The 11,868-nt window shown below is 38.8% G+C and overlaps 1 protein-coding gene across 4 annotated transcripts in view; it reads right to left on the bottom strand.

Moving 5' to 3' along the window:
• Positions 1–436: 436 nt before the first annotated feature.
• Positions 437–11,868, bottom strand: part of rps6kal (ribosomal protein S6 kinase a, like) — a 40,512-nt gene continuing 29,080 nt past the window's right edge. For 2 of the 4 annotated variants that reach the window (XM_079630076.1, XM_079630077.1), the window contains exons 14-22: positions 11,689–11,816; positions 8,830–8,952; positions 8,002–8,091; positions 7,753–7,911; positions 5,991–6,170; positions 5,830–5,906; positions 4,026–4,143; positions 1,698–1,838; positions 437–1,624 (exon numbers count right to left, since the gene is read on the bottom strand). In XM_079630076.1, the coding sequence (XP_079486202.1) occupies positions 1,496–1,624; positions 1,698–1,838; positions 4,026–4,143; positions 5,830–5,906; positions 5,991–6,170; positions 7,753–7,911; positions 8,002–8,091; positions 8,830–8,952; positions 11,689–11,816 (1,145 nt within the window). In that variant the 3' untranslated portion in view covers positions 437–1,495. The remainder of the gene's footprint in view (positions 1,625–1,697; positions 1,839–4,025; positions 4,144–5,829; positions 5,907–5,990; positions 6,171–7,752; positions 7,912–8,001; positions 8,092–8,829; positions 8,953–11,688; positions 11,817–11,868) is intronic. The other 2 variants (XM_079630078.1, XM_079630079.1) reach the window with 1 other exon arrangement.

Raw genomic sequence — 11,868 nt, 5'->3', positions numbered from 1 at the left:
AGCAGTCACTGTCCAGCAGTTTAGCTCAATCACACTTGTTCACACAATTCAAGACTGGTTATTTTTCAAGTGTTTTTGAATTGGGTTGGCGATAAACTCTTCAGGAAAGCTCTGCAGAGTCATCCCTGGAATAAAGGGTATGCAAATACTCCTGGACATGTAGTGCGTGCGTTACAATAGTTCTATTGTAATTGCACGTTTCTTGTGTCTTTGTATCATAATTTTAGTATTTTTTTTTTATGTCAACACTAAAATACATTGGCAGATTTCAAATCACATACAGTATCTTCCTGCATAAGCAAACAACGTGCCAATGAGATTTTAACGGACAGATTTCTCCAGGTCCTGCTTAGTGAAGATATGTTTGACAAACCAAAGGTATTTCTACAAAATCAGTTTGGCTGAATTAACACACAAACACACACAAGAAAAAACATCATGTCAATAATGTTCTTTAATGTCAATATGTACATCACCTGAAAGAAAAAATAAAATTTTAAAAATAAGTGAAATAAATACAATATGATACAATTTCCACAATGTCTTTAAAAAGTTTTATGGAATATTTTTTCCCCCCCACCTGGAGCAGAGAGATGTGATTTCATGGATTCAATCTCATCTACATTCATTCACCTCATTCGATTTTATAAATATAGATTTATTTCTTCACCTTTTGCTCGTGTACTTCCCATTCAACAAAAGGCAAAGAGCGGTCTGAGACGGGAACAGATGGAGGGAGAGGAACGCCTCGCAGAAGCAACGACCTGCCCAAGCCTCAGTGCAAAATGTGCTCAAGGTTCCACACACACTTAATGAACGACTTTATAATACATCGAGCTAAAGAACGCGTAACACTGAGTGCTTCTGAGGTAATGCCATGTGGTTCGCAACACTAACAGGACAAAAAGTGGCTTAAAAATGGATAATGTGCAGGTCATCAGTGTGAAGAAACCCACGCCGGTTTTTAGGGCCATTAAGATGTTTTGCACAGTAATGTTTTACGGTTCCTTTCCCCAATTCTAAGAAGAGAAACAAATCCTATCCTCGTCTCATACATTTAAAATGGAAAAGCTAGTTTAATTTCAGCTGTAAAGTACTTAAAAGTTCCACATCCTGGTGATTTTAATGGAAACCCCCCCCCCCCTGATAATATTAATTTCTGTACACCAGTATTAGTAAATATAGGGAAAGGGGCTTGAATGTCATGCTATGTTCTTCATGGTCCTAAAAACACGTTTCTTGCGCTTGATGACCTGGACATTTCTTCATGAGATCTGGGTTTAGTTGGGCAAGAACATTCGACACAGCTCGCTTATGCGTGAAACACTTCAGACACGATGGAGAGATGGAGCTGGTGTTTTTCACTCTACCAGAGAGACACAGAGGGGCTTTCGTGCGTCTCCTCCGAAATGTCGCGCACTCCCTGAAGCATCACGTACGAGAACTCGAGAGGAGATGCCAACCCTTGGAGACGAGCACAGGGACATCACGAGCCTCACGACATGTCTGTGGACGTCAGCTTCTTCATGTTCCTGCGCTGAGCCAGACTGGAGGCAGCTACGGGTTCCAGAACCGGCTTGCACGTCTTGTGGTTCAACGCCGAGTATGTGGCAGCCATCGCTCCCTACGAGAGACACCGTCAAACTCGAGCAGAACTTCGATCTAAAGATCGTGGAATCAAGAAGCTCAAGCCATACCTTGACCAAATGAGGCGCTTCGTGGCGCGTGAGCTGAAAGTGTGGGTTCTGGTCCCGGCAGGCGATCCACGAGTGCTTCAGTACCTGTTCTGCGGAGTATCTCTGATGAGGGTCCACGTGCAGCATATGAGACAGCAGGTCCTGCCAACACACAGTTAAAACACTTCAAAAACCCAGAGTGTGTCCAGATACTGATGGGATTTCTGTACACTGCTCTTGAAAAAAACACTCAAACAACCATACAAAAGATTTCACAAAGTAGAACCAGTTCCTGGATCAACATCCTTCTTGATCCTGACACTCAATTTCTAATCAACCAATCATATTAGGGATAGGTTTACAATTAATGACAAGTTTACACCGTGTCAAGTCAAGTCATCTTCATTTATATAGCGCTTTTAACAATGTAGATTGTTTCAAAGCTGCTTTACAGAGATAAATGTATAATTTAAGGTAACAGATTGTTTTGGCTTTATAGCGGTTCTTGAATAAATGTTATTTTCCAGCTAAAGTTAGTTTTGATTAATTCACTTCCGTCGAAAGGATAATTTGTTATTAACTTAGAGACCGCTAAGACGACACCGTTCTCTCTACACAGACTTTAAACGCAAACCTGTGAGAAACACTGATGGCACTCACATGCGCATCAAGAATTGATTCTATAGTTATGTGCGTTTGAATATATGTGCGCATGTTTGTAATTCTCTACAAACCAAGCCTAAACAAACTACTTGTCCTGCCTATTAATTTGATACAGAATTTTATTTTATTTTATCACTATGGGGTAGACACGCGAATTTTCAACAATGCTTTATCTGTAGAATGATAAAGGGATCCTCCATAGGGAGAGGCTAGTTGGTGTCCTAACTACACGCGACGCCGCGACACGCGCTAAAAAGGCGTCTTATCCATGTTAATCAGAGTTTTTGTCCTAACCAGCCTCGCGACGATTCTATTTCAGAAACGGTTTCTATTTTTCTCTGACGTCGCAGAGACAACTAACACAAAGTGTGGCAATGATAATCTCAGGAACTGTTTATGTGCTTTATTTAATGTTAAAGGAGAACTCCGGTCAATTTAAACATTGAGCTCAATTTTTTGTACATTTGGAGTGCTGTCAATACAGAGAACAACGACAAAAATCGGTGTTGCCTACAATTGTCGAGTTCACGTGCATAGGTTTAGTTACCTATGATCACGCGCGTGAACTCGACAATCGACTACTTTGGACTTTGACCGAAAACAGGAAGTAAATACAGGTATGTGCGCTTGTTGAATTAACATAATTTTTATGAATATCTTTCACATCTACTGCAGTCAGATTCACCGTGTTCACTCTGAAGGAATCACTCAACATGGCTGGGCACTTGTATGACACATCAAGGATGTTAGAAATAAAAGCAGGTTTAAACCTTGCCCCATTGAAGTCAATAGGGTGCAAATTTTAAAAAAAAGAGGATAACACGGTGTAGGCAACACGGATTTTTGTCGTTGTTCTCTGTATTGACAGCACTCCAAATGTACTAAAAATTGAGCTCAATGTTAAAATTGACCGGAGTTCTCCTTTAAAAGCGTGTAATGTGACTTTGATTATCATTTAGTGCTCCAGCTTTGTAGCTGTAAAAGCAACAATGGATAATTCACCTCATATCTTGAAATCAAACAAATGGAAACAAGAACGTTCAAACTGGAAAAAAACAAATGTATTATTTGATAAAGATTGTTTTAGTAACTCAGCAGCCTGTGTATTTTTAATAATGTTTAAATGGTGTAATATTTGTGAATTTGATTATGTAGCTACTTATCCATTTTCTTGAGATTGCCGTCAAGATTACTCTCTGGTGTTGTGCACTCGCCGCGAGACTCCGCCCACACGCTGTTCTGATTGGCTGTGGGTTTTGATTGATTTGTACGCATCTCGCAGTCGCGTCGCGTCTAGTGTGGACAGACAAATTATTTGTCGCTGGATCTTATCGCATCGCGTCTGGTTAGGAAACAGTGTGAGGCTTACAACAAAGGTTTGGGGCTTTTACACCATTTTTATTCATCTATCATTTCCCTGATTTTAGAGAGAATGTATGGATGGGGTTAGGGACAGGATTACCATTGTTTTTTGGAGAGGAATGTTGTTCAAGGATCAATAAACGTACGTTTATTTAGCAAAATTCTGGCCCTTATTAGCTTTAGTTTAAACGAATGCTTAAACGAATTATATCTATAATATACATTTTAGACCGGGAAAAATTATGAATCATCTTAATTCTGACATGAATGCATCATAACTAATGAAGTGGGGCTACTTGTCCTTTTAAAGGATCCCTCTGCTACCTTTGAGGAGTCCGACACAGAATCCCAGTTTCCTCCACTCAGGGAGAATTTCCCACTGCCGATGCGTAACAGGATCTCCTCTGGTGTGTCATTGGGTCCATTGGCAAAGGGCGTGTACCTACAGATGAACAAAAGATCAAAGCAAAAACATTATAAAGAAAGCCTACATCCAGATCAGATTCAGAACGATGATCAAAGCATAGATGGAGAAGATCAATTTCAGCGACACCCTCAAAGCTTCACAGTCCTGTAGCTCGTCCTGGGCCGACATTTCATTCAGAAACATTAGGCAGTTTTGATTGATATGCTATTTAATAATGATTTATTTTGCATATGCATCTGCTTACCTATGCTATCGCTTGTTTCTGCTGCTTTACTACATATATTTTGATTGCCTACTCTTTCAGAAGATGTGTAATAGCACCCCCCCTAGTGTATAACAGTGATAACACAGAAAAAGATGTTCATCTATTCGGACTTTCTCATGAATTTTTCACATGCCCGATTGTATATGGATGCTGTGGTAAGATTAAGATGCACGTCTCAAACATTATCCTTATTTTTTGTTATTTTTGTTATTTTATTTTTATAACATTGCAAATTAAAATGTTTCATTAACAGGGTTTGAAATTAGCTTTTTCACTCACCGGCCAATTTGGCTACTAAATGTGTAAGTTACCGGCCATTCAGAACTTCTACTAGCCAAAAAAATAAATAAACCCGATTAACTACATTACGTCACAGCTTATATATTTTTTTATATTTATTATTTCATACATTCATTTCTTATTCAACCAAAATCCTGTCTAGCCATCTCCTCCCTTCCTTTTTCATCCTCATCACTTTCACCAAAAATGTATTTTAAAATTGAAGGAAGTATCACCACATTATTGTTTTTTTTAATCTTCGCTATTGCTTCAGTGCAAATGAATCGCGCGCCGTTATGTATTGTGACGGGTATGTTCAAGTAAGCCAGATATGTGCAGATTCTGCGCAATACGCTGTATTTAATATATCACGATGACTCACGAGTTGAGAATTTGCGCTAAATCTGTGCAGATTTGGCTTACATGAACTTCCCCAGCAAAGTGAGTAAACATAATAAGTAACACGCCAAATTAGCTAGTGATCTGACAGCGTTACCCGCCACAGTTGATTTTTACCCACATTTGGAGGGTTGGCGGACCCGTGTTAAAGGATTAGTTCACTTTTAAAGTGAAAATTCTGTCATCATATACTCACCCTTAAGTTGTTTCAAACCTGTATGAATTTCTTTCCTCTGCTGAAAACAAAGGAAGATATTTAGAAGAATGTCAGTAAGCAGACAGTTTTTGGTTCCCATTGACTTCCATAGTATATTTTTTTCCTACTATGGAAGTCAATGGGAACCAAAAACTGCTTACTGACATTCTTCTAAATATCTTCCTTTGTGTTCAGCAGAGGAAAGAAACTCATACAGGTTTGAAACAACTTAAGGGTGAGTATATGATGACAGAATTTTCACTTTAAAAGTGAACTAATCCTTTAATTTCAAACCCTGTTCATTACATTCTGAATAGGCAGTGATTGCCCTCCTTTCAAATTTAACACTACCAAGCATTTCATTTAAATGATTTCAATCAACATTAAACTGATTAGTAATAAAGCAGATTTCAGTCTTAAAAATAAAAAATAAAAATCGAAATCCCGGAGCCCTAACGCACCCCATTTTATCTGTAAAAGGCCAATGCAAGACAGCAAACTATGCAAACTTTTTCTATGAATTTTGCACTGTTATTGATAAAAACTTGACTGTCCCACTGACCCCGCCAACATGGTGTAGAGCAGGACTCCCAGACTCCAGATATCACAGGCAGCGTCATAACCCTGACGCATCAGTACCTGCAACACAACAGACAAAGCCTGTCACTTTAATTCAGGACACGCTCTGGACATGACGAACGTGCAGAGCAGTGGATTCCTCACTTCAGGAGCCACGAAGTTGGCGGTGTAACAGGGTGTGAGCAGCAGTCCGTTGTCTCCTCTCAGTTGCTTGGCAAAGCCAAAGTCACAGATGCGTATGGAGTCCGGGTTTCCTGAATCGTCCATGTAGAGGATGTTGCTGGGCTTCAGGTCCCTATGCACCACCTGCGTCAGGAACACAGCCTGTCACAACACCAGTTCATTCCAGTGGCTTATCATCATTCACACTAGTTAACAGGGCTGGGTGATATGAATCAATTACATCTTTAAGATTAAAAATCAAAGCAGAGGTCTAAAACAATGGTTCTCGAGCAGGAGGCCAGTGACCACCAGGGGCCTTAGGGGACCTAATAAGCCTTAATCGTCCATATTTTCGTGCAGTCAAGTATTTGACCGTTTGAGTGCAATAAGCAGCGAAAGAGAGATGAATTCAGGATCACGCGCTGTCAAAGAAACGGCTTTCTGTGTGCGCGCTTCAGGTGTGTGTTATATAGAGCGTGAGCAATTATTTGTTTTCCACAGTTTATAGCACTTAACTCTTTTTAACATCAAGTTCTCTGTTATATGCGTTGACCTAAAACTTTGACTTTTTGCAGTAGCCTATTAAAATCATTCAGATTGCGATATGCGTATTGCAGGGCTCGACATTAAGCCTTTGTCATGTGCTTGTCCAGAAAAAAATAAGATTTTTTGTATTTTGTGTTGTAAATATACTTTATTCTGAAGCAATATTCGCATCAGTTTTCAGTCAGCTTTGGCATATTTAAAACCTTTATAAAAGACAATTTTTCCCTACTCATTTTAAATATATGCTTCATCTTTCATTTGAAATTCTTAAATTTGATCAATAAATTAAATTATTATTATAATTTAATTTATTGATCAAATTTATTATAATTTAATTTATTGATCAAATTTATTATAAGACACTACAGAGCTGTTACCAATGAAGTTAAACAAATTACACTGAAAAATTACAACTGCATTAAATAATGTTATGAAATTGTTTAAAATATTTTTTGAATATACAAATAAGAAAGAATGATACTTTTGTTGGAAAGAATGATACTTTTAAACATGAAACTAATCCACCAGTAGGTGGCGTCATGTGACCGTGTAATGAGAGTCATTTATTCAGACGATTCGCTCAAACTGCTGATACGTTCAGGAATGAGGCTCAAGTGACTTAATATATGAAATCCGTGTCACATTTTCAGTCGTGATGGTATTCACTCTTGGTCATGTAATGTTGCTTAACTGTAATATATGTTATAAATATAAAAACTGTAATTTTTACCAGTATGTTAACAGTTTCTTTCTGTGAGCGGCCCTCACTTGTTTCCATTTCTCCTCATGAAGCTGCGCGAGCCTCAACAGCACAAACTTTATTACTTTATTACTATCAGCACATTATATATTCTGTTATATTATTATTCACTATCAATCGCCACTTACACTAAATTAATGCGGAATCTTCTCACGTTTTGGGGATTCCCTCGATATTTGTTGTTATTGATGTTTTAATCAGGCTTCTTTGTCCGTTTGATTCACTAGCAGCAATATGTAAATAACTAAAAGAATAATAGTGTAGTAAACGGTAAAACAATTTGCACTACAACCAGTGTTTGTGATTACAATAATACATTAAAATAATACATGGACCAGTTTGCAATACCAGACTTTTTTTGTACAGCTAGAATAACCGGAAGCAGCTGACACCAGAAGCCTTACACAATCACAATGTGTGTGTGTGTGTGTGTCTCACCCCCTGGCAGTGCAGGTAGTCCACAGTTTTGGTGATAGTGTACAGCACAGCGCTGGCCTCGCGCTCAGAGAAGAACTTCTGCCTCAGGATCTTATCCAGCAGCTCACCGCCCTTCATGAGCTCCGTCACTAGATACACGAAACGACCCTCGTCATACACCTGAGTGACACACACACACACACACACAATGAGACCTTAGTTACTCTAACACAGAGCTGAGACGTTTGAGACCAGAGTCAAGTCACTCACATCCTTCAGTGTGATGATGTTGGGATGCTGGCCATACCGCATCAGGATCTCAATCTCCTCCGATGGGTCTCGCTTACTTTTGTCAATGATCTATTTAACACAATCAGTGAAAACATCACACCAGAACACAGCATGGACATACACGTTCATGAGAAAGTTGACTCATTAGCCCCTTTCACACATTCAGTCTTTACTGGTAAATTACCAATACATTTCCGGTAACAGATCATGTGTGAACAGGACCTTTTCGAATATACCAGTGAATTGTTCCGCCAATTTACCAGTAAGGGAAGTTGTAACATTACCAGTTAATAACCGGTATATGCAGTGTGTGAACGCGGAATGAAGATTACCGGGATTTTTGCACGTACGAGGCCAACGTAAAAAGCGTTTTGGGCCAATCAGAAGCTGTTGAAAAAGCAACAGCTCTGAACCATTCATAAAATTATGACACGTTTACTCAGCGCTGTTTACAAATGTCTTCAAATTGTAGTGATACCGAAACTAAAGCAGTTCTCCTCGTCCGGGTGGATAAAGAGATGCGTCAACAACTGTTAGCGATACCGTCACGCATGATAAAATAACTAGCCTTCTTCAGGAAACTTCCGGTTAATGACATCCTCACAGAGTTTACCGGTATTTTGGAGCTGATGTGTGATTGGTCTGTTCCCGGTAAAAAGCTAGAACGCGGTTGCTTGTGTGAACAGCACATTTTTTTATTTACCGGTAAAGTCGTTCTGCCAATTCTACGGAAATTGACCGGGATTGCTGTGTGAAAGGGGCTAGTGATGCATCAGAAATCATTCTTTTGAGGTCATGTCATCTCACCTTCACAGCAAACTCCATGGCGGTGACCCTGTGTATGCAGCGTTTGCATATGGAGTATGAGCCGACGCCGATGTCCTCCTTTAGCTCGTACATGTCAGAGAACTGAGCTGAGCCACCATGCATCTGTCACAGCACACAACTGCATTTACAATCTATACAAACATGTATGCATACATAGACTATCAATCAAAAGTTTGGCATTTGTACCATTTTTTGTTTGTGAAAACCGATAATGATGTTCACCAAGGCTGCATTTATTAAAAAAAAAAAAATCCAGTGATGGCAAAGAAATACAGTCTTTTGCAGCCAAAAAAAAGAGTTGCAGATTGGATTTAAATAGGCAAATGCTTAAGAGTCTATGATTGGATCATTATTGCAGTGATTATTATGTTTCTAGCATTTTCTTAACTCAAAGTGTGTGTGTGTGTGTGTGTGTGTGTATATATATATATATATATATATATATGCAAAACTGTTATATATATATAAAAAAAATCAGGATTCTTTGAATAGAAGCAGCATTTATCTGAAATAGAAAGCTTTTGTAACATAATATACACTAGCATTCAAAAGTTTGGGGTCAGTGAGAATTTTTTTTGGGAAAGAATTTAATACTTTTAATCATCAAGGATGTGCGTCACGTTTTCAGTGTGTTTTGGTTTCGTTTTCAAGAACACTCAGGGGCCGTTTACACGACACCTTTTTTAACTAAAAACGTAAGCCTTTTTATGTGCTTTGGCCATTCATTGAAAACGGTCTCCATGTAAACAACAAAAACGGTGACGTCATACATGCGTAGGCTATTGTGTGTTTAGTCTATAGGCTTTTTTAGATTAAAGGTTTCTTACAACAGACTCAAGGATGATGCATAATTTCAAAAACTTTGTGTTCAAAGGTTTTGACATTTACTTAAAGTAAGTAAAAAGGGGACTTTATATCAGAGGATGGATTACTGTAAATGTTTCTGGCTTTGTGAAGATAAAATTTACCCAGAAGACAAAGTACGTACCGTATTTTCCGGACTATACATCTCTGTAATTATCAATGAAGCTGACTGCATAATGAATCTTTCATAATATCTTTTAGAGGATTTGCCAGCATGCAGAATTCAGCACTGAACAAAAAGTCAGTTTGAGCCGTGAAGGGGATTCTATCTTAAATGCTTCTGATTGGCCATTGCGTTCAAGAAATCAACACATGTCTGTGATTGGCTACATTGCTCAACGCTGCAAACATGTTACAAATAGAAACTCTGGCCTGTAAATCGTTTCTATTTTGTTCTAGTTGTTCTTGTTGCTTTTCTGCAACAGATGAATAACTTATTAGTTTTTATATGTTTTATTCATAGATATTTCTATTTAATCGTTTTATTCTCCCGCAACCGCACACACATAGTGAGTGCATTACCGCTCACGCTCGCACTCGGCCATCAAATCTAGTCCCGCGCTGCACGTCTCTAGATCACGGGCCCGGCCCGAGTATAGCGGCGGGAAATTCACCAATCGGGCTCGGGCAGAGAATCTAAGCTCTAAACAGGACAGAGTAATGCGGCGGATATCGCTCATATAAATTTTGTTGACGACGTAGTTAAGGCGGCAGGCGTGTGTTGCTTAGGTGGCCGCCTCAGTTCCAAAGTGCTGCGGGAAACCCTGTGTTACGTTAACATGCCGGACACTATTCAGCCTGTTGTTCTGTGTGCTATTGCGGAGCTGAATAATCCTTTCCAGATTAAATGTCTGTTCTTGGTCTTGGATTTTGTGAAATAAATTTCTAAATAACCTGAATAAACTTATAGTCCAGTGCGACTTATGTTTTTTTCTTCTTCATGACGCATTTTTTGACTGATGCGACTTATACTCCGGAAAATACGGTACAGTATTTTCAAGATTGATTCCTTCAAGATTGATTCCAAAAAAACACACGATAGATTATGTAATTTCTGTCTATAGGCATGTGCGCTCTGCTTGAGTGCACTGTCGTAAAATAATGCGTATGTGCGCAGGCGAGTAATCTTTCTTTGCAAAGTGACATCGCCAACACTTGTCTGGCAGCATAATACAGCGTTATTAGTCGATTTCGCGGATCCGTGTGAACTGGGATCATTTTCATAACGTTGTCGTCTGTACAAAGAAAACACGTTCCCGTTTTTAGCACATTGTTGTCGTGTAAACCCTAAGTTTGCTTCTCTGTGTCTTCCTGCTCCCCTTTGTCATGTGTTCCCGCTCATCATCTGTTGCTATGGTGACTCATTGTTTCATTACTTAGAGCACACCTGATTGTATTTCAGTTTGTCATCTTGTGTTTATAGTGCCCTCAGTCTCCTCGGTTATTTGTCTGGTGTTAAACACAAAGATTTTTGTATTGTTTGTATTATACTCTTTTGTATTGTTTAGTAAAGTTGCCTAGCTACTCTACTTCCTTTACTCTTCCTCGTCGTCTTCGTGGACCTGAAGTGTGATAGCATTAAATTGATCAAAAGTGACAGTAAAGACATTTTTAAAGAATTGTACACAACTGGTTTCAACATTGATAATATGATAGATGTTTCTTGAGCATCAAATCCGCATATTAGAATGAATCATGTGACACTGAAGACTGGAGTAATGATGCTGAAAATTCAGCTTTGATCACAGGAATAAATTGCATTTTAATAACATTTAAATAGAAAACAGGTTTTTAAATTGTAAAAATATTTACAAAATGACTGTTTTTGTTGTATTTTGGATCAAATAAATGCAGCCTTGGTGAGCAGAAGAGACTAAAACCAAAAAAAGATTAACAATCTAAAACTTTTGAAAGCACAAAAAATATAAACAATGCATATATAACTAACTGAATTAAAGAGATATTGTGATTTACCTGCACTATGGGGAGAATGTTGACTAGTGGGGAACTTTTGCTGCCTTCCTCCAGCGGGGCTGGAGCTACAAAACTGAAGCCTTTAAAGAGCTGGTGAGCGTTTGCACTGGGAGGAATGCCTGGAGAATCTGCCCACAGGAAACACACACAAAATACAACTCAAGTCATCTTAGAACCGCT

Source organism: Phoxinus phoxinus (assembly GCF_949152265.1).
Source record: "Phoxinus phoxinus genome assembly, chromosome: 12".
NCBI classification, from domain to species: domain Eukaryota; kingdom Metazoa; phylum Chordata; class Actinopteri; order Cypriniformes; family Leuciscidae; genus Phoxinus; species Phoxinus phoxinus.
Note: the sequence above shows the minus strand (reverse complement) of the source record. Positions and strands in the feature narration are given on the sequence as shown.